The sequence below is a fragment of the Octopus bimaculoides genome, chromosome 6 (assembly GCF_046866305.1).
Source record: "Octopus bimaculoides isolate indiv1 chromosome 6, ASM4686630v1, whole genome shotgun sequence".
Taxonomy (NCBI): Eukaryota; Metazoa; Mollusca; class Cephalopoda; order Octopoda; family Octopodidae; genus Octopus; species Octopus bimaculoides.
The window spans coordinates 10,735,276-10,757,513 of record NC_142933.1 but is presented as its reverse complement, the minus strand read 5'-3'; the positions used below and the strand labels follow the sequence as shown (position 1 = coordinate 10,757,513).

General features: G+C 34.5%; 1 protein-coding gene and 1 non-coding gene across 17 annotated transcripts in view; both read right to left on the bottom strand.

Moving 5' to 3' along the window:
- LOC128248171 (uncharacterized) overlaps positions 1 to 22,238 on the bottom strand; it is a 111,633-nt gene that overhangs the window by 6,880 nt on the left and 82,515 nt on the right. For 9 of the 16 annotated variants that reach the window (XM_089353427.1, XM_089353442.1, XM_089353441.1 and 6 more), the window contains one exon: positions 431 to 500. In XM_089353427.1, coding sequence (XP_089209553.1) covers positions 431 to 500 — 70 coding nt within the window. Of the gene's footprint in view, positions 1 to 430; positions 501 to 10,725; positions 10,788 to 22,238 lie in introns of all 16 variants that reach the window. The other 7 variants (XM_089353437.1, XM_089353435.1, XM_089353431.1 and 4 more) reach the window with 2 other exon arrangements.
- Positions 2,257 to 2,363, bottom strand: LOC128248185 (U6 spliceosomal RNA). Its single transcript, XR_008264485.1, has one exon. It is a non-coding gene; the product is annotated as a U6 spliceosomal RNA (small nuclear RNA).

Here is a 22,238-nt window from a genome sequence, read left to right as displayed (position 1 = left end):
GTAAACAAATATTTCCCTTTAAATTTTTCGACTACCTCAATATCATCCGAGTGAATTTTTATTTTATTTTCCTCTCAATTTCGCTTAGTATTTTCATTCATTTTCTTTAAATATTTCTCATTAGAACGTGTTATTTACACAAAAGAATGAAGGTTTAAGTTTTAATGAAGATTTATACTTCGTAATTTTGTTATACGACTTTAGATGATGGGGATCGATAAGTTAACAACTTTTGCTTGAAAGGTCCAATGATATAGGACGTTTACCGACCTGTAACTAAGAGGAGTGAAAGTTTTCATGCATATCACAAGTTAATTTGCATGCTGCATGGAAAGAAGACATGGAGGCTTTTAATGGGAGGTATATCAGAATCTTATACACTCATCAATTTCAATGCAGTAGATGAAGACGTAAGAATATTCAGTCTTACCATATGGAGCATTCGTAACACTGTTGAGAAGATTTAAAAGGAGGAATAAAGTCATCGGAAATGCATACATCTGTTAGTAAAGAAACAATTAAAATATCTCATTATATTCCGTATTTCTTTAAGATTGTTGCTACACTAATTCCTTTGAAAATTCGATCATTTAGGCAATATTAACATTTAGTAATCGACTCGATTATTACGAATAAAATAGAGAAGTATGTCACAGTGGTCTACCCGGAATACCGGAGTATTATGTTGATGGTGAGGGAAGTTATATAGAAGCACGTAAAATACTTTGTTTAGAATCGCGTGTTCCAGAATAAAGAACAGAATGTCAACTTTGCTTAATAATTAATATTAAATCCTGTATAACCAATGACAATATTCCCAAAATTGAAATGGAATCTTGGAGACATATTTGCGAAAGAGATTTGACATGAAACAGCGTGATGAATTTAAATCAACATGACCTGGAAGCCACATATTAGCCATTCCAAAGACACAATAAAACTCTTAACTTTAATAAATCATTTATTATCTGTGTCAAAGTTTTCATCGCATTAATGGCGACCTGCACACTCACGCAATCCGATTGGTTCAAAAGTTAACAATTCACTGTAGACTACGTAATTTAAATAATACAATACCTTCGATTTTATATAACAAAATCAGTCTGGTACAAGCCATTGAAAAAGATAACTGAATCCTTGATGCAAACAATAATGATAATCCTTTCTTGTAAACGTACAACTGAAGAAACTTAAGAAAAGGCGCAACTGGATCGTATCGATCCCAGCATTCAGATGCTGCTTATTTTTCGACAATGTAATTTCTTCGAAATGTAATGAAATTTTAATGTTTCATTGAAAATAAGTGTAGCACAAGACAGCCGACCATATATACAATAAATGAATTCATAAAATGCAACAAAACATAATGTAACTCTCCAGACAAGGAAGAAAATTACATTTCAAGAAAAAGAAATTAAAAACACAGATTACAGTAGAAAGTTAAAAATAGGAAGTGTCTAAAAGAAACATGAAAACGTATTACTTTGAAGCCTGGTATATATGCTTTCCATCCGTTTGACCGAACCACCATGTTGAGTGGTCCTGATGAAACCTACACCAGTTGCAAATGGTGGTGCCGCGGGTGCAAAGACTGACATAAGTACAAACGTACGCCTCCCCCACCGTTTATATATATATAGGGAGAATTCACAAAAAAAAAACAAAAGACGAAGATAGGTGGTGTAGAAAACAAACAGATGTATTAGTATAACTTTCGAGAATTGAAAAAGTCTTTAACGTTTCGAGCCTTCGCTCTTCTACAGAAAGGAACACAGAAAGAAACAAGAAGAGAAAAAAATGTGTGTAGTGGTTAGCGATCTATATATACATAAAATGGGTTCTCTTTATAGTTTCCGTCTACAAAAGTCATTTATAACGCATTGCTTGGCCCGTGGGTTTAGTCGAAGTTTCTTGCAATGGGACCGAGCCTGAAACAAAATGATTCCAAATCAATGCCTGCGCCTATGTTCGTCATTGTGCTACACTAAATAATCATTGAAACATTAAATGGTTTACACATTTGGTGAACAGGATGAATTTAATATCCTTCATGGTATCACGGGGAAACTATGATATCCATATTTTCTGGAAGGATACCAAATTCATGAATCGTCAGAAAATTATTTTGCCTTACATCAGAGGCTTGCTCGAAGTGTACTCATACTTACTTAACTTTTTCTCGCAGACACAAGAGTTATACTTTTATTCTTTTACATATTTTGATACATCGGATGTGTTTACGGAGGAAAATTCAAGAAAAGTATGGAAAGCTTCACGAATATGTGTAACATTCTTACGCAGAGGTCATGATAATTTTTTGTACAGCATTTGAATTTTAGCATAGGCACTGCCAATTTAAATACACAAATTAATTTTTAAAATGGCAAAGTGAAAGTCGTTAGGAGCCGAACAAAATGCTTGGCAACATTTCTCCCGTCAGTTCTAATTCCATCGCAGTCGTCTTCGCCTTTCGTCCTTTCGCAGTAAATAAAAGAAATACCAGTTTATCACTGGGGTTACTGTAATCGACTCTCAAATTTCTCAAAGGCTTATTAGTTTTGCACCTTCGTTGTGAAAACAGAAAACTGCCAATGTTCATCACGTTAGATAAATATCCTGAGCTTTGTCGTACTTTTGTATGGCACTTAAGGTCTTTTTAGCATCGGTTATGTAAAGTTGATCATATACTGGGCGAAAATTGTAAAATGTACATAGAAGAGAGCTAATATTATATGCTATTTTTTATTCATTTAATGCAATAACAATTGACATATGTCAATCTGAACGTTACATGGTTAACTTTATAAACAGCTACATTTACAATTACAAAAAATGTTACAATTGCAGTTACGCATATGAATATATTCAAACACATATATAAACATGTATAAAGATAAACTGATGCATATATATATATATATATATATATATATATATATATATATATATATATATATATATATATACAAACACGCGCATATACATATGTATACGTGTATATGCATATGGATTAATTCGAATGGAAAGTATATTCGCAGCAAACTAAACCAGATGCGAGAAAGCAGGTCGTAGTTGTGTGACAAAAATTCTGGAATTTCATGAGATAAATTCAATTTGACTTTAACAGCATTTTCTGCTAGTAACTAACTACATTGACTTTAGAAATGTCAATTAAATGTATAAAAAGAAAATATAATATCGACATAGTGATTCGAATCAGCATCAATCTGATAGAGGATTCCCAGTCACACATATTTCGGAAAATTGCATGCACAGCTCTTTTCTCTCGCGTATCAGTTTTCCATAGCCACCAATTCCATTTCAGTACAAATAAATAAATAAATGAATAAACACAAATCCCTGACGGGAAATGTTACAATAGAAATTATATGAGTTGCGCATGATTCTAACAAAAGAAAAACTATTTTCAAAGACATGAATTTTCATTGTGAGGATTATTGTGGGTACAACCGAAATTACCCACCATTACGATAGAAACCAGGAACAAGAGACAAAGATTACATAATATGTTAAGTAGGAAGCCTACATGATTTACTGGACCTGCTAGAAATATCAAACAAGTCTTCCTAATATCTTACGTTAATTCATAAATCATATAAGAGGGAAAGATTATGACTGAGAAAAAAATAGATGTGTGGTCCACGAATAGAATATATTTTGATCATAGTCCGTTTTGTTAATCACTCATGTAAATTAAACAACAATAATAATTATTTGAAAAGCGTATTCCACCTATGACTTCGAGTGAAATTTCATGCAAAATAGATTCGATATTATTGATGTGATAAAATTGTAAAATAATTAAGAGATGTTTATATTCAAAACGAAAGGTAATTAATGTTAGTACCACATGTCTAGGGATTAATTATAATAATTCATTGACATATTTCATGCACAAAATGAAAAGAATCAATTCTAAATCTGCTAGACATGTAACTTACCTCGAAATTCTAAATGAGAGCTGAAAATACTTTGACAAAATGAAATTAACTAGTGTTGAAAACTGTATCTGAGTTTGAGTTTTTTTAACATGCAGCCGCCGTATGTGGTATATGGAAACCGTAAACATACATTCTCTACATGAAATTCTGATTTATAGCTATAGTACAAATAGGTTTTAGGTTTGCAATGACACGTTCATTGTTTGTTTTACTATTAGCGTTTAGCACTAATTTATGACCGACATGTAACTCGAAAAATAACACAGGAAATGTAGAAAATTAGGACAAAAGAATTCAAAATCATTTGGTAATGGGAGCGAAGCCCCAATTTGGAAATTCCATCAGGAAACATATAATCTAATGTATTATTCGTTTAAGATAGTAGGGAGATATTTTACATAAATATTGGTTGTAATTCTATCAGGTGGAACATGGCGTTATGAATGAGGGATTCACTAAAGTACTCAAACGCCGAAAGAAACATAATTTCACCTCCCCATTCAATAGCCACAAATGTAAGATTCATACATTATTTTGCTCACACGAATTTTCATTATTGAAATTAAAGAATAAAATTCTCTACTGGTCTTTCTACATATATTTGGAGATGGAAAGGAATCTTGTGACAGTATGATTAATATCGGTTTGGCAAGAAAGTAATTCCATTTTTCGCAAATAGTTTTACGATTGTTTTGAATGACTTTTGGCAACGATATGATTTTTTTCCTTTTGACATTTGATAGCCGTTACTTTTAGCTTACTTTAGAAGCAAATCGCGCGTGACTTTGTTTACAGCTGTTAGTTCAGTGTCAATTGTAACATGGAGTGCAAAAACGAACATTTTCGCCATACTTTGCTTTTTTATTTTCAGAAAGGCAACAAAGCTGCTGAGGCCCACAAAGAGATATGTGAAGTTTATGATGTTAGGCGCCTAACAGAATGCACATGTCAGAAATGGTTTTAAATATTCCGTTCTGGAGATTTTTCACTAAAAGATGACCAAGTTTCTGGTCGACTTACTAAAGTTGATGATGACCGAATCAAAACCATAATTGAATCTGATTGTCATATAACTGTGCGGGAGATAACATACAGGGCAAATGTATCACACACAACAACTGAAAATCACTTAAAATGTCTTGGACTTGTTAAGAAGTTCGATATTTGGGTTCAACATAAATTGAAAGAGATTCACATGACACACCGAATCAATATTTGCGATATGCATTTAAAACGCATTGAAATCGACCTCGTCTTGAAACGAATCATCACGAAAAATGCATTCTCTATCATAACATCAATCCAAAACTGTCATGGTCCAAGCGTAATGAACCAGCAAAAACCACTTCGAAAGCGAAATTGCATAAAAAAAGGTCATGCTGTTAATTTGCAGGGATGAGAAAGGGGTTTTGCATTTTAGCTGCTTCCAAAGAACCAAATGATCAATTCAGATGTTTACTCTCAACAACGAATGAAACAGGAGGAAGCAATCAAATGAAAACAGCCAAAATTGGCAAATCGTAAAGGAATGACAATGCTAGACCACACACGTCTTTGCTAACTGATGAAAAATTACTGGAGCTTGGTTGGAAAATGATGTCACATCCACCAGATAGCTCTCATCTTGCTCCATCAGATTACCATTTATTTCGAAATTTGCAAAATTCTGTGGATGTTAAAACTTTCAATAATGATGATGATCTAAAATCGCACTTGCTTCAATTTTTGTCTGAATAAGAACCAGGAGTTCTATTAGAGCGGAACCACGAAGTTGCCAGAAAGAGATGGTAAAGGGTCATGGAACAAAATGGAGAAAATATAATTGATTAAAATTCATTCTTTGTATGAAAAAAATGAATTTCATTTCACACTATAAAACGAATTTTATTTTCTTCCCAACTTAATATACCTTGGTGTGTATTTGCTTTTGTATATTCATTATCACACTATGGCAAAGAAATAAATGAGCGAATATATCATCCTAGCTTAACGCGTAAAGTTTTATTATCAGCATAAAAAGCATGTTGGATAAAGAACTTGTAATCGTTGAAACTGTATATATAAAACACAATAACTACTCCATAAATTTCGAAAAAAGAAAATAGATAAGTGGCGACTGTCATATTAAAACGTTCAATGAAAAGGTTTTCACACTCACATTGTATAGCTTTCATTTTCGGTTTTCTTTTCTATGTTTTATTTTCTTTCAAACTTCTTCGTACTTGTTATGATGTTATATACTTCATTTTAATTTCCTGAATTGACAGTTTTCAGCTCGGTTTATTGGTGAATAAGTTCTCACTATGCTTGCTATTATTTATTTTTCTCTTCCTTTCATTTCTCATATCCTTTTCTTTCTTTAATAATGGAGTTATGCTTTAGAATACCAGAGTATAAGGTATTTCTTAACTTTTTCTAACATAACTATGACAAATATAATTTAATTATAATTATTCATTTGATTTGTTGGTTTTGTTTTTTGATTAACTGATTGGAAATTTGTGAAATTAGTTAACATATTTTAAAATTCAATTGCATACTCGACTATTCAAATTCTTGCTTCTGTTTTCGTTCTCTAAACATTTTTATTAAATGTTTCTTGTTTCATTTCTTGTTTCATTTTCTGGGTCGACAAATTTAAAATTAAGTTTATATGTTTGTGTTTGTATGCATCATTGGAAACCTCTATTCTCAAAATCTACAACAACGACAACCCTTCAAATGCCCCCATCCCACCCCTTCCATTTATCTACCAATACTCTTCTATACTTCTCTCAATAACTTGATCATTCACCCTTCCATTTTCCTGTACTGACTCTGTTATCTCTTCATCCTCGTCCTTGCTTCCTCACTCCTCTCACCCCAATCGAACCACTACATCATCTTTCCACTAGTACTTGCCTTCCTCTTCATCCACGATACCAATACATTTTCCAGTCTCTCGACCTGAAATGTTAGATTTTTGTCTCTCCACCTTGAAGACCAGAATGTGGAGGCCGGATCTAATCCATGTCTATTTGCTTCTATCAATGGTTGCATATTTCTGCAAACATGATGAAGTAAATCCGAGCCTCCGGAAACAGCTATCGCACTTATAACACCGTACCTGTCCATCTTTAATTTTTCTGTGACTTGTAATCTGTGTTTGTTTGCACTGTTAATATATAAATATCTATATATTTATATTTGAATATTCATGGTCTGAAAATGTTCATGCTTTGCTTTCTCTTTATTTACATACATATATATTTTCTATATACAAGTAGTTTTATTTTTATGTGCGTCATTATCTCTCTCTCTCTCTCTCTCTCTCTCTATATATATATATATATATATATATATATATATATATATATATACATATATATAATTGTTAGAGAGGACAACCAACGCTAAAGCAAGGCAAACGTCTCAAATCGTATAAAATATTATTATTGGAAAAACTTCAAAGTCTTACATCCGTTTCTGGGATATCCCCGAGTAATGAGATATTGAGTCATCAGAGACAAATTGGGGAAAATAGGGAAAATGAGAGTGGTATATTTTCATGAAATGACGACATAGAGGAGGAGAATAAAGGAATAAGGAGGTGAAGACAGAGAAGAAAGAAGAAACATAAAAGTTCATAGTTTAAATTTCCGATGTTTTAGAAACACGAGCACACATCCTTGGGTACAATCCTGCGTAGATACATATGGGTTAAAATCCAGAGATAAAAAGACGCGAACATATCGACATTCAATAACAGAATGGTAGCGGAGGTGGCTATAAAGTGGTAAAAGAAAAAACAGTAAATAGAGAAGTAGATGGAGTGAGGGGGTAGAATTTAAGGATTAGCTTTAGGATTAGATAAAGTGTATAGGCGCATGGTGTCTAAGAATATTGTGTACGGGGTAGCGTACACAATATTTACCTAGCGTACCTAATCGTTTAGAACACCTGTGAACTAAACCGCCATATTTTGTATATATGTATATGTGTATATATATATATATATATATATATATATATATATATATATATATATATATATATATATATATATATATATATATATATGTATGTATGTATGTATGTATGTATGTATGTATGTATATATGTATGTATGTATGCATGTATGTATGTATGTTAAAGTCTGTCATACCGGCCATGATGAAATACCACAACGTATAGAAAATACGTATTCGCCTTTATATATTTAATCCTTTATATTGAACACTCAATATTTCATCTATTCAATAAGACATATTCCATATATTCAATAAGACATTCAATACTTTATTTCATTGTACCATCCATTTTCATTTTATATTATACATTGTATATTATATTATATATTGTATATTCCATATTCTATATCCCACATTGGTTTTGCAGGAATATAAATAGAACATAAAAAACAGACAGTGTTGGAACTCTTTTAAACAAAATTATATATATATATATATATATATATATATATATATAAAGGAATACAAAAAAATAGGACAAGACCAAAAAACATCAGGGCAGATGATACAAAAAGGGACAACGAAACATCCAGACAGATCATACTAAAGAGGGACAAGAAAAAACAAGTGGCTGGTAAGACGCTTGCTTCCCAACCACATGGTTCCGCATCAGTCCTACTGCGTGGTACCTTTCTACTATATCCTCGGCCCGACCAAAGCCTTCTGAGTGGATTTGGTAGACTGAAACTGAAAGAAGCCCGCCGTGTATATATATATATATATATATATTTGTGTTTCTGCGTTTGTCCCCCACGCCGTCGCTTGGCAACCGATGTTGGTGTGTTTATGTTCCCGTAACTTAGCGGTTCGGCAGAATGTATACAAAGACTATTACTATGAGAAAAGATAAATGGCAAATGGCAAATGCTCGGGACGAAGACCTAGAATAAACCTGTTTGATAAAGTCAACGACTGGACTGAACTAGTTTATAACGAATGTGCATGAATGACAGAAAAAAAACCCAAATGGAGATCCATGATATTGAACCTGCTGAGAGCAGATGACACCTGCTGGTGTAGATGTTGATAATGATAATGAGGAGGAGGGGGAGGAGGAGGAGGAGGAGGAGGAGGAGGAGGGGGAGTGGATGAGGATGAGGGGGAGGATGAGGAGTTGTAGTAGGAGGAAGTGGCGGAGGATGAGGATGTAAGTGAAACCAAACGTAAACTGCTTTAATTCTAGCTCCTACTTACTTTTGTACAACATTATGAGTAACACATTATCTTCAAACTGTCATCCGGGGCTATAAAAACCATAAGTATTACAAGAAAAGCCTTCTCCATGATGGTAACACTAATTAAGGAGCACTCCGTCGGTTACGACGACGAGGGTCCCAGCTGATACGATCAACAGAACATCTTGCTCGTGAAATCAACGTGCAAGTGGCTGAGCACTCCACAGACACGTGTACCCCTAACGTACTTCTGAGGGAGATTCAGCATGACACACAATGTGACAAGGCTGGCCCTTTGAAATACAGGTACAATTCATTTTTACCAGCTCAGTGGACTGGAGCAACGTGAAGTAAAGTGTCTTGCTCAAGGATACAACGCGTCGCCGGGAATTGAACTCACGACCTTACAAGCCACGCACCTTCACAACACTTATTACATACTATACAGAAATAAATGCATTGTTGCTGACCCTTATGCTACAGAAGCCTCAAGCATTATCTAGGAAAAAATCGTATTAAAATAAATACTCTCCCCCATGTAACAGTTATTTCAGTTGCTTCGGATCTTAACACTATTTAACTTCAAACAAACAAAAAACGGCATTAGTAAACACTTCTTTGGTTTGATTTGTAACTATCTGGCAGGCTGTTCTTCATTTATTTGATCTATGATTACTGTTTTTCGTCATTTGTAACCTTCTTAGAATTTTTAACTACATATTGGCTAATCGATATTGGTTAATCGATATTCCATTCCTATATTGCTTCGTTTTAAAACTGATTCTCTTTTTAGGTATTTCTGTTCACTGATTAAAACGTCGTTATCGAAGGATCCTTACGTTCTTCCTTTCACCAATAACTCTATTGGCTGTTGTTAATATAACTTCAAAGGGAACTGGTAATTCCTGAACGCTTCCATCAATTACTACTACTACTACTACTAGGCCAACGACAATGACGACGAGGATGGATAATAATAGTAATAATAGTAATAATAATAATAATATAGTAGTAGTAGTAGTAGTAGTAGTAGTAGTAGTAGTAGTAGTAGTAGTAGTAGTAGTAGTAGTAGTAACTACGATGATGATGATGTTGATGATGATGATAATAATAATAATAATAATAATAATAATAATAATAATAATAATAATAATAATAATAATAGTAACAATAATAATAATAATGATGATAATGATAATGATAATAATAATAATAATAATAATAATAATAATAATAATAATAATAATAATAATAATGATGATGATGATAATAATAATAATTAATTCGTTTTATTGGCCACAAGGGCTAATATCAATTAAAACATATAAGGACAAAGACAAGACGAAGGTTACAAAAGGTTTTGTCCGAAAAGGTAGGAAAGTTCGTCTAAACAGAGGAAGAAAATGGAGAAAGATATAATAAATAGATAAATAAATAGATAAATAAATAAGTAGAACTTCCAAAGGGGGAGGCGCTTCGAAAAAGGAAAGGTTACACGTGGAAAAACCCATAAAACCACGGGAGCCTGGTCAGAAAAAATAAGAAAGGGGTATAGAGCCCTTTCTCCTTTTACATTACCTTTTTTTTTTCTTTCCTTTTTTTCTACAGGTGTATTCTCAGAATTGGTCCGTTTATACTGGCTATGATAATAATAATAATAAACAAGATTTGTGGTTATGTTCAGGTCTTAATAGTATTATATTTTATGTTTTCAGGTCTTAATAGTATTATATTTTATGTTTTCCTTCAGGGTTACTTTTTCACTAATGTGTTCGAATATTTGGTGTCATTTATAAAAGTACAAGTATCTTCAGACAAACAAATATACAAGGATACATAGATACATAAATACATACACACATACATTCATTCATACATACATACATACATACATACATACATACATACATACATACATACATACTACAAATGACACAGAAAATAGTTTGATGAAATTTTATTTAACAATGAGATAATTTTAATTTCACGACGTTTCGTAACTTAAAAGCATGTAAATAGTTTACTGTATTATATCTAATGATATATAAATTACTTACATGCCTGCATTAATGCAAAATGCAAAACGTATATCAAAATACTGTAGAATTTAAGCTACGTCCTCAGGTGAAAGAAAGCATTTATTAAAAAGTAGATTATCAATGTACCGTTCCTATAGGAACGCCAAGTCAAGGTTTTAAAATATTATGGAAGATATTTGTGACTTAATACAATCCTTTTCTTGTATTGTACTATATATTCTGTTTTGTAGAATGATACATTCAGGAACTCTTTTAGTGAGTACTACCATATTACTTGAATTCATGTATTGTGACTTAAATGTACGTACGTACGTATGTATGTATGTATGTATGTATGTATGTATGTATGTATGCATGCATGTATGTATGTACGTATGTATGCATGTATGTATGTATGTATGTATCTATGTATCTCTCTCTCTATCTCTCTCTCTCTCTCTCTCTCTCTCTCTCTCTCTCTCTCTCTCTCTGTATATATATATATATATATATATATATATATATATATATATATATATATTAACGGTCATTTTAAGAATTTTCTCGCTGTATTCCGTGTTCGTTTCATTTTGCACTTTTATTTTTTTACTTGTTTCAGTCATTTGACTGCGGCCATGTTGGAGCACCGCCTTTAGTCGAGCATAATGCAGTCTTCGACATACTTCCCTTATTATTATTATTATTATTATTATTATTATTATTATTATTATTATTATTATTATTGCTCAGTAGTTTTAGTTTTATAACGTGCTTTCACTTCACTACCGAGCGCAGCTCTATGCGCTATGGGTATGTGCTGTGGTCGGCTGTGGTGCTCTTATGTTTACTGTATTGAAAGTGTTTTGCGTAGAACGTGTGCAGTACCCAGTAGTGCAATTTTCTATATGTTATATATATTTGTAAGTCCTGGTATTTTTGTTATGTATTTGTCTGAATATTTTTTTATTATACCTAAGGCACCTACTATGAAAGGAATTGTTTCTGTTTTTAGATTCCACATTCGAGTTATCTCTATTTCCAGGTCTTTGTATTTTGAAAGTTTTTCCATTTCTTTTAGAGAAACGTTGTCATCTGCTGGTATTGATACATCAATTAGAAAGCATTTTTTTTCTTCATGATCTTTGACAACTATATCTGGTCTATTTGCCTTAATTTCTCTATCTGTGTGTATTGGCATATCCCAGAGTATGGTTGCTTTCTCGTTTTCTGTGACCTTTTCTGGCGTGTGTTTATACCATCTTTTTTCTGTTGTTATTCCATAGTGTTGGCATAGCTTCCAGTATATATAGGTCCCAGCTCTGTCGTGTCTGTGAATATATTCCTTCTTAGCCAGGACTGGGCAGCCAGAGATAATATGATTTATTGTTTCTTGTCGATCTCCACATATTCTACAGTTACTTGTTATATTTCTTTTCATTATGTGTTTTTGGTAATTTCTGGTGGGGAGGCTCTGGTCTTGTGCAGCAATTAAAAATCCTTCAGTCTCTGCTTTGAGTCCTGAGCTTTATTATTATTATCATTATTAAGACGGTGGGCGTGGGATGGCAAAATCGTCAACGCGCCGGACAAAATACTTAGCACCATTTCGCCCGTCTTTACGCTCTGAGTTCAAATAGCACCAAGGTGGACTTTGCTTGTGATTCTTTCATGGTCGACTAAATCCTGTGATAACAGAGGTTGAAATACTCAACTTATGGGCTTCCAAAATTTACTATATATATGGGGTTTAGCCCCATTAGGCTGTCTTAATATTATTGAAATTTGCTGATATTTTTGGAAAAGGCATCATTTCTGTTCATTTGCTTATGGTTTGAATTTCATTTAAACTAATGGGAAAAAGTTTTTCAGTGGGAGGTTTGTGACCCCCGAGGATCTCTTTGATCAAAATGAAATATACTTATCCAAGTACCCAGGTCTCGATGTATTCTCCACTATTACCCACTGCCCCGAAATTGCTGACTTTCTGCCTATAGGAGAAATGATTACCAGTTGTTATTGTTGCAGTTTTTAAGACGGCGAGCTGGCTGAATAGTTTGCGCGTCGGTCAAAATGACAAGCTGGGGCACCAGTATTTTCTTAACGAAACACTAACGAAACACTTTGAAACTTGGGACACTGGTAGAATGTGTCATATAAAACATCTTTTACTCTTAGTCTTCTTAACAAAAAAACCTACATCGCAAGTTATTCCATGTTAAAGTTGTCGTATTTCTGTAATTTCAACCAATCACTGACGTCTATTCAGCTGAATAGAGATACTGCTGGGCGGACACAAAAATGTTATTCCCTGTGACATATTTCATCCGGTTTAATCGTAATTTATACGCATATATTGTTTATATAATAAATTACGCTGTGCGTATCTATGTGTGTAACAATTTTAGAGTTCGCATTCTAGAGTTAGGGTTAGTTTTAGGGTTAGGGTTAGGGTTAACAGTCTAGTTAGGGTTAGGGTTAGGGGATTAATACGATATACACCGTTACAGCGCTAACTGTTTTCAACTGAATAGACGTCAGTGATTAGTAGAAATTATCGAAATAAGACAATTTTTTACATGAAATAAATTCGAATACAAAAATTTTTTTCTGTTCTATAACACAAAATAGATAAGTATACGAAGCTTGAAAGTCTTTCGGTACCAAAAACACTACATAAAACATAAATAAAAACTGGTGCCCCCGTTTTGAAATAGATCCCATTTCTTCCGGCTGTTTACGTACAAAGTTCAAATTACACTGAGGTCGATTTTGCTTATCAAACTTTCGGGATCGATGAAATAGGTACAACTGCAGCACTGGGCGCGATGTAAACAACTTCACCCCTTCCTGTCATTGATATTAACTTGTTTGTTTACACCTGAATTTACTCTAATATGTACGCAAATATCAGTCAATAAACAAATAATTAACAGTTATAAAAATATTTATCTTTCTTATAAATCCGTTTAGAGAACCTTAAGTAAAACTTCGAATGATAAAGAAAGTGAAAGTCATATACAAAAGACAAATATAATTATATTATCACGTCATGTCACAAATGGTATTCGATAAGTTAATTATGGATTCATGCAGCGAAATTTCTCAAGTTATGAAAAGCAACAAGGCATTTTTAACAAAGTAATAACGTCAACATAGTAATTATATTTGATAATCGCCTGACATTATCACAATAAATAATTGCATATTTATTTATTTATTTATTCAATTTCCCAATAATACTCTGGTCTTTGCCATAATTTCACACCTCCAATCTGAAATCATACATACATACATACATACATGCATACATGCATACATACATACATACATGCATACATACATACAAACATACATATATACATACATGGAGAAGAGAAACTGTGCACAGTTGTGGAAATTAGCTGCCCAGCGTATGTTAACATAAAGCTGAAGATCAGTGAAAAAGAGGACACCTATGCTGAACTATTGAGAAATCTGTAGTTACTCTATCCAGATTACAAGTTCAGTTTTATATCTGTAATTATTGGAGCCCTGGGATATGTAACACACTGCCTAAATACCAATCTTGAGTAATTAGGCTTCAAAAACTAGAAACGAAGAAAGCTATTTCGAAGACTACAGATCCAATCCATCAATGGAACTATAAGAATCGGCAAAACTTACCAGAAGTTTATCATTTAAATATATATGAGCATGTCTACATATGCGTCTATATGCATGAAAATACATACATAAAAAATACAAATCTGCACATACATACATACATACATACATACATACATACATACATGCATACATACATACATAAATGCATGCAAATATACCACGTAGTTGAAGTTGTAATTATCATAATGTAGCCTTGGATCTAGGAAAGAAACCAGTTCTTTCTCTATTGGCAAGATATCTGTCCGGTCTGGTGATGAAGACACACTATGCAATGACTGTTCTTTGTCTGGCGTATTCCGTTAATCAAGTATCATCTCGTCCATTGCAACCGAAATGTTCTGACCGCCCTTAAACAACTACAATGGAAGGTCGGCAGTATTGAGAAGGGTTGCGTTACTGGTTCATGCCAACCCCGAGCATGGCCGCTGTCTACTGACCGATACAAATAAACGATAAAAAGTAATGACATTATTTTTACATCTTTCTGTTCAGCCTGTTTTTGCTCTGATCAAACTGGTTCATGATTAAAGGCGAGTCGCTTTAATATACCCAGTCTTGTGGTAAGAGGAGTCAATATACTCCCGCCAAGTTTGTTGTTTAGCGCCTACTGGTTTGGCTGTAAGGGACTGTACTCTGCATGTGCTATGAAAAAGTAGAAGAGTAGTGTCCCTTCATTATTATTATTTTTATATTTTTAGAATAAATGATGAAATGTAATTTTTATGTGGCAATAGGTTTACTTTATTATCTCTGCTATTTGAAATATTGCTCTACTTTTTGCCGAGGCAAAAAATTAATGCTTTCTTTGGAATTTCTTTTCTTTTAATGTATTCTATTTCCTGTTAGTAGAGAGGATTATTATTATTATTATTATTATTATTATTATTATTATTATTATTATTATTATTGTTCAGTAGTTTTATTTTTATAACGTGCTTTCACTTCACTACCGAGCGCAGCTCTGTGCGCCTTGGGTATGTGCTGTGGTTTGCTTTGGTGCTCTTATGTTTACTGTATTGAAAGTGTTTTGCGTAGGATGTGTGCAGTACACAGTAGTGCAATTTTCTGTATGTTATATATATTTGTAAGTCCTGGTGTTTTTGTTATGTATTTATCTGAATATTTTTTTATTATACCTAAGGCACCTACTATGATAGGAAATGTTTCTGTTTTTAGATTCCACATTCGAGTTATCTCTATTTCCAGGTCTTTGTATTTTGAAAGTTTTTCCATTTCTTTTAGAGAAACGTTGTCATCTGCTGGTATTGATACATCAATTAGAAAGCATTTTTTTCTTCATGATCTTTGACAACTATATCTGGTCTATTTGCCTTAATTTCTCTATCTGTGTGTATTGGCATATCCCAGAGTATGGTTGCTTTCTCGTTTTCTGTGACCTTTTCTGGTGTGTGTTTATACCATCTTTTTTCTGTTGTTATTCCATAGTGTTGGCATAGCTTCCAGTGTATATAGGTCCCAACTCTGTCGTGTCTGTGAATATAATCCTTCTTAGCCAGGACTGGGCAGCCAGAGATAATTATTATTATTATTATTATTATTATTATTATTATTATTATTATTATTATTATTATTATTATTATTATTATTATTATTATTATTATTATTATCATTATTATTATTATTATTATTCAGTAGTCTTATTTTTAACACGTGTTTTCACTGAAATAACAAGCGCCGCTCTATGTGTCTTGAGTATGTGCTCTGGTTTGCTCTGATGCTCTTATTTTCACTGTATTGTGCGGTACGTAGTAGCGTTGGTTCCTATTTGGTATGTATAGTTCTAAGTCCTTGTGTTTGATTATTACTATTATTCCTTCGTAACACCCTGTAGGTAAAAATGCACTGGAATATTTAGTCATTTGTCAAGTCACAACAATTTCCTCAGATAGATAATACTTTCTTTAAGGTGTGCGTTCTGCCCAATAACGCTGCTTTCTGCAAGGAATCAAACTTCCATGGGATTTCCAGTTTCCTTAAAAAGTCTTGAAGTTTCAGTAGGATTGGACCCAACGCTTCGATCACCATTGTTATCGTTTTTACGTTACCCTCTCGCATTCCATACAGTCTTGCCATTTCCACTTTCAGTTCGAAGTACTTGGTGGATTTTTTCAACCTCTTTACTCACAAAATTCATGTCATTTGATATAGCTACATCAATGATCTGACAGTATTTGTCTCTCTTATTCAATATGACAATATCCGGCCGAGAGTGTTCGATTACACGATCCATCTGAAAATCATAGTCCAAGAGTATCGTTACTTTTCTATTCTCCTGCATAACTTTACTTCGTACATTGTCATACCAGTCGTCTGTTACTTCATGTTGGTATTTACGGCATAAGAGCCAATGAACATACGCACACACTTTACCGTGGCGACGCTTGCATTATTTTTGTGGAAGACTCTCATATTCACTTACCAAGTGGGTCACATTTTCCACACTCTTCCACAAATTCTGCATTTCTGGATGTCAGAAGTTTTATAGATGTTATACTTCACTGAATTGATAGCGAGAGCCTGGTCTTGCACAGCAATGATCTGGCTTTCGGTGGTACGCTTCAAATCACATCGCTCAAGTCATACCCACGATGCTGTATTATCCTTAACGTCTTGTGTATTCCTTTCAAACTGTCCATACGTTTTCATTTCAAGAAGGTCTTTCTTCTTCTCCTCAGCTCTTGGTTAAACTCTTCCTTGCCCATAATTTCATCTGCATTTACACTCATATATTTCGCGACATATTGCAGCAAGTCTTCATCACTATTTATCAGATACTCGGCAAACGTTCTCCTTTCACTCCTTATACAATGGTCTATACTAATTAGTCCTCTGCCACCATTCGTTCTATTCATATAGTCTGTTTACGTTTGCTTTAGGGTGTAGCGCCCCATGCAGCGTCATCAACCTTCTCGTACTTCTATCCAGTGTTGACATTCTCTCTTTAGTCCATTTGAGGATGGATGCACTATGTCTGACCACCGCAACTGCGCAGATATTAATTGCGGTAATCAAAGTTTTGGCATATGTCAGCCTGCACATGATATATACCAGTGGCTGATCACTCCAAACACAAGTAGTTCTGATGACGACTAGGGATGACACAGAATGTGACAACAAGGTAGGTCCTTTTCATTTAGATGTTGAACTCATTATTGCCACCTGAGGAGAAGGAAACTACATGAACTTAAGGGTCATGTTCAAGGGCACAACGCACCACCAGGAATCGAACCCACGACCTCACAATCGTGAGCTGAATACCTTGATCCCTAAGCCACACACCATAAAGCAGAAGAATGTGCAGAAGACACAAGCTTTATAGACTGTAACCTTTGTGTACGCCATTAGTTCACTGTTGTCCTAGACTCATTTAACTCAGACTTGCTGGTGCTGAAGCTCCTCTTCCAATATGAATTTTGATCTCAGACTATATACAATAATAAGGAATATAAGAGGCGCCCCGATTATATACCAAGGCTTGTCAATTGGACGCTTTGCAACAAATATGGTTTTAACAGAGAAAAAAATTGGTACGGCCACAAACCTGAAGGCATCGTTGAAAATAGAAATGCAAAGATCCTATGGGATTTTATGATTCAGTGAGACCATGAGATAGAAAATAGGAAGCCAGACATTGTGTTAATTGTGTTAATTGAGAAAGAAAACAAACTATGCTGGATCATAGATATAGCATGCCCAGCAAGACAACAAGGTATGTGATAAGGAAGAAAGAAAAGTCGATAGATATGACAGGTTAGCTTGGGAGGTAAAGAAGTTGTGATCGATGAAGAAGGTGGTAGTGTACCAATAATTGTGGGCGCCCTGCGAACAGTGAGTAAAAATCTCGAGAAGTACGTGGAACAAATACGGGCTGCGATAAGCATGGAAAACAGCACTGATTGGAACCGCTCGAATACTCCGGAAGGTGTTCGAAAGAAATTATGTGTTACATTAGTTCACTGATAGTGAACAGTTGACACCGTAATACATCTCCAGCGTTAGAAACTGTGCAAAAGCAATAATAATAATAATAATAATAATAATAATAATAATAATAATAATGATGATGATGATGATGATGATGATGATGCAGTACCAGGCACTGACTCTCATGGCTTCTGATCTTAATTGATTGGATGTATTATCGTGTACATTGTTTTGTCTTGGTATAAAAGATTGGCTACAGCAATTATTCTGCTCAATACCACAGTTTTGCTTGTCAGTTGTTTGACCTTAACCCGTTGAGCATGTCCCTTGATGGCTGACGGTATGTGCATCTCTGATCACGAGCAGAAGTAGTGGGGGAGCATCATAGCCATGTGTTGAGAGGAATTCTTTGGGGTTTGAATAATTCACCTTTGGAAACATGGGTGTTTTGCTCAACATCCTTAAACAAACCTTATTCAGGGACCTTTTGAGTGGGATGGGCTACTTGACCTGAAGAAAATTCTAAGTGGGCCCCACTTGCGAGGTCATGCGCTGTTTATCTTGATATGAGATCACCATGTCGTGCACATATGGTTGTGATGCATGTGCCTGGTGTACCCTTATCAGACGGGTAGTCATGATGGGTACACTGGGCTTCGTATATTTGACCCCAGTGTCACTGTGATGGCATGCACTGCTCTCTCACTCAATAATAATAATAATAATAATAAGAAGAAGAAGAAGAAGAAGAAGAAGAAGAAGAAGAAGAAGAAGAAGAAGGTAGAAGAAGAAGAAGAAGAAGAAGAAGAAGAAGAAGAAGAAGAAAGAAGTAGAAGAACAACAACAACAACAACAACAACCACAACAACAATAGTAACTGTAGAAAACATACATATATTTCGTCAAAAAGAACCGTGCCATCCCACCACCTATTTTTTGTTGTTGTTGGCACTGCGTTGCTTACGACGTCGAGGGTTCCAGTTGATCCGATCAACGGAACAGCCTGCTCGTGAAATTAACGTGCAAGTGGCTGAGCACTCCACAGACGTGTACCCTTAACATAGTTCTCGGGGATATTCAGCGTGACACAGTGTGACAAGGCTGGCCCTTTGAATTACAGGCACAACAGAAACGGGAAGTAAGAGTGAGAGAAAGTTGTGGTGAAAGAGTACAGCAGGGTTCGCCACCATCCCCTGCCGGAGCCTCGTGGAGCTTTTAGGTGTTTCCGCTCAATAAACACTCACAACGCCCGGTTTGGGAATTGAAACCGCGATCCTATGACCGCGAGTCCGCTGCCCTAACCACTGGGCCATTGCGCCTCCCCACCATCCATTAGGAAGCATATTTTGAACAAGTAACTTTTAGATATAAGACATTTTTCTCTGAAATAAACTAAATCTTGGAAAGATTTTGTTCATATGTCAGGCACCAACACTCCTCGAGAGGAGAGAGACTAATATACCCGTTCTTTACCAATGCCATGTAGGTTTTTCTTGTCACACCCAGAAAACAATTATTTAATAGAAAATACAAGCTTCTATTGCAAGAAAATATCTTTTCATTAAAAAAAAAATGTCCGTATTGCAACATATGGCAGAAATTGTTTGTTCTAACCATAAAATATATTTTAAGATAATTTCTTAAATCAAACTAAATGACAGGAGGTTATTTAACTGTTAACAAAGAGCATAAAACCTGTTTAATATGTCACACGGGGAGATTATTCCATAATAGCCATCATATATATGTCTCTAGCGTGGTTTCAAAATTATATTTTTGCTACTGAAACGGGAAAATGGGATTGATTTGATAGTTTTATCAGAATTTTCGTAAATTTTAAAAAAACAATATTCTTCATGTGAAATAATTAATGTATTCAATTCTTGACGGTTGATTAATCCAGCCTGTTGTTTATTTACACATTGTCCTGTCTAGTTGTATGTTCATTTCCTCTTTCACTAACACACTGCTCTTAATCTTATTTTTCCAGACACGCAACGAAAATGGTCACAGCCGTTTCCAAACACATAATTTAGTTCATTTTCTGGAGAAAATTTAATAAATACACTTCGCAAACAAATAAAACGTGCCTCAGAAGATACGACCATCTAAACAACTTTCTTGTCCTTCTATCCAGTGTTGATATTTCTTCTTTAGTCTATTTGAGGATGGACGCACTATATCTGACCATCGCAACTGCCCAGATATTCATTGCGGTAATCAAATTTTTGGCATTCAGGTTGGATTTTAACACCATCTTCACCATTCTTTGATACGCCTCGCTGACCTTGACTTTTATTTCTCTGTGTAGAATGTCATCAAGGTCCAAAATCCTTAAATATCTGTGCCCATTGCCGTCGGGTTCACCCATGGTATCTCGTGGTGGTAACCGCAATCCTCTGCAGGTGGCTTTCTCCCATCTTTTAATATTAAGTACTTAGCATTTGGTAACCCCAAATTCCATACCGATGTCCCTATCACACTTCTCAACAATTTTGGTTAGGGAATCTAGCTGTTTTTCAGATTTCCGAAACAATATCAGGTCATTCATAAAGAGATGATTCAATGATGGGTTTTCTTCCACATGGGTTATCCATCTTAACTTTCCTAAGTATCATCGTTATGGGTATTAGTGCAGTTACAAACAGCAACGCAGAAAACGAGTCACCTTGGAAAATAACCCTTTTAATATTAACTTATCCAGGAATACATTAGTTGAGTACAATTTGGTTTTCTACTATTTCATTCTATGCATCAGAAAATTTGTGATGTTGTCAACAACACCAAACATCTGCAGGCTTTCAAAGATCCAAGAATGGACGCACTATATCTGACAATCACAACTGCCCAGATATTCATTGCGGTAATCAAATTTTGGCATTCAGGTTGGATTTTAACACTATCTTCACCCTTTTTTGATACGCCTCGCTGACCTTGACTTTCATTTCTCTGTGTAGAATGTCATCCAGTTCCTAAATCCATGAAGATCTATACGAACTACCATCGGGTTCACCCATGATCTCTCGTAATGGTAAACGCAATCCCCTGCAGACTGATTTCTTCCTTCTTTTCATATTAAATACTGAGCATTTGGTAATCCCAAATTCCATACCGTTGTCTCTACATTTCTCGACTCTTTTGGTTAAGGAATCTATCAGTTTTTAAGATTTCCGAAACAATTTCAGATCATTCATAAACAAAAGATGATTCAATGATGGGCCTTTCTTCTTACATCTTAACTTTTTCTAAGTGTTGCTGTTATGTGTATTAGTGCAATTACGAACAGTAACGAAGCGAACGAGCCACCTTGGAAGATGCCCCTTTTAATATTAACGTCTCCAAGGAATACATTACTTGAGTACAATTTGGTTTTCTACTCTTTCATTCTATGCATCAGTAAATTTGTGCTGCTGTCAACAACACCAAACATCTGCAGGCATTCAACGATCCAAGAATGAGACA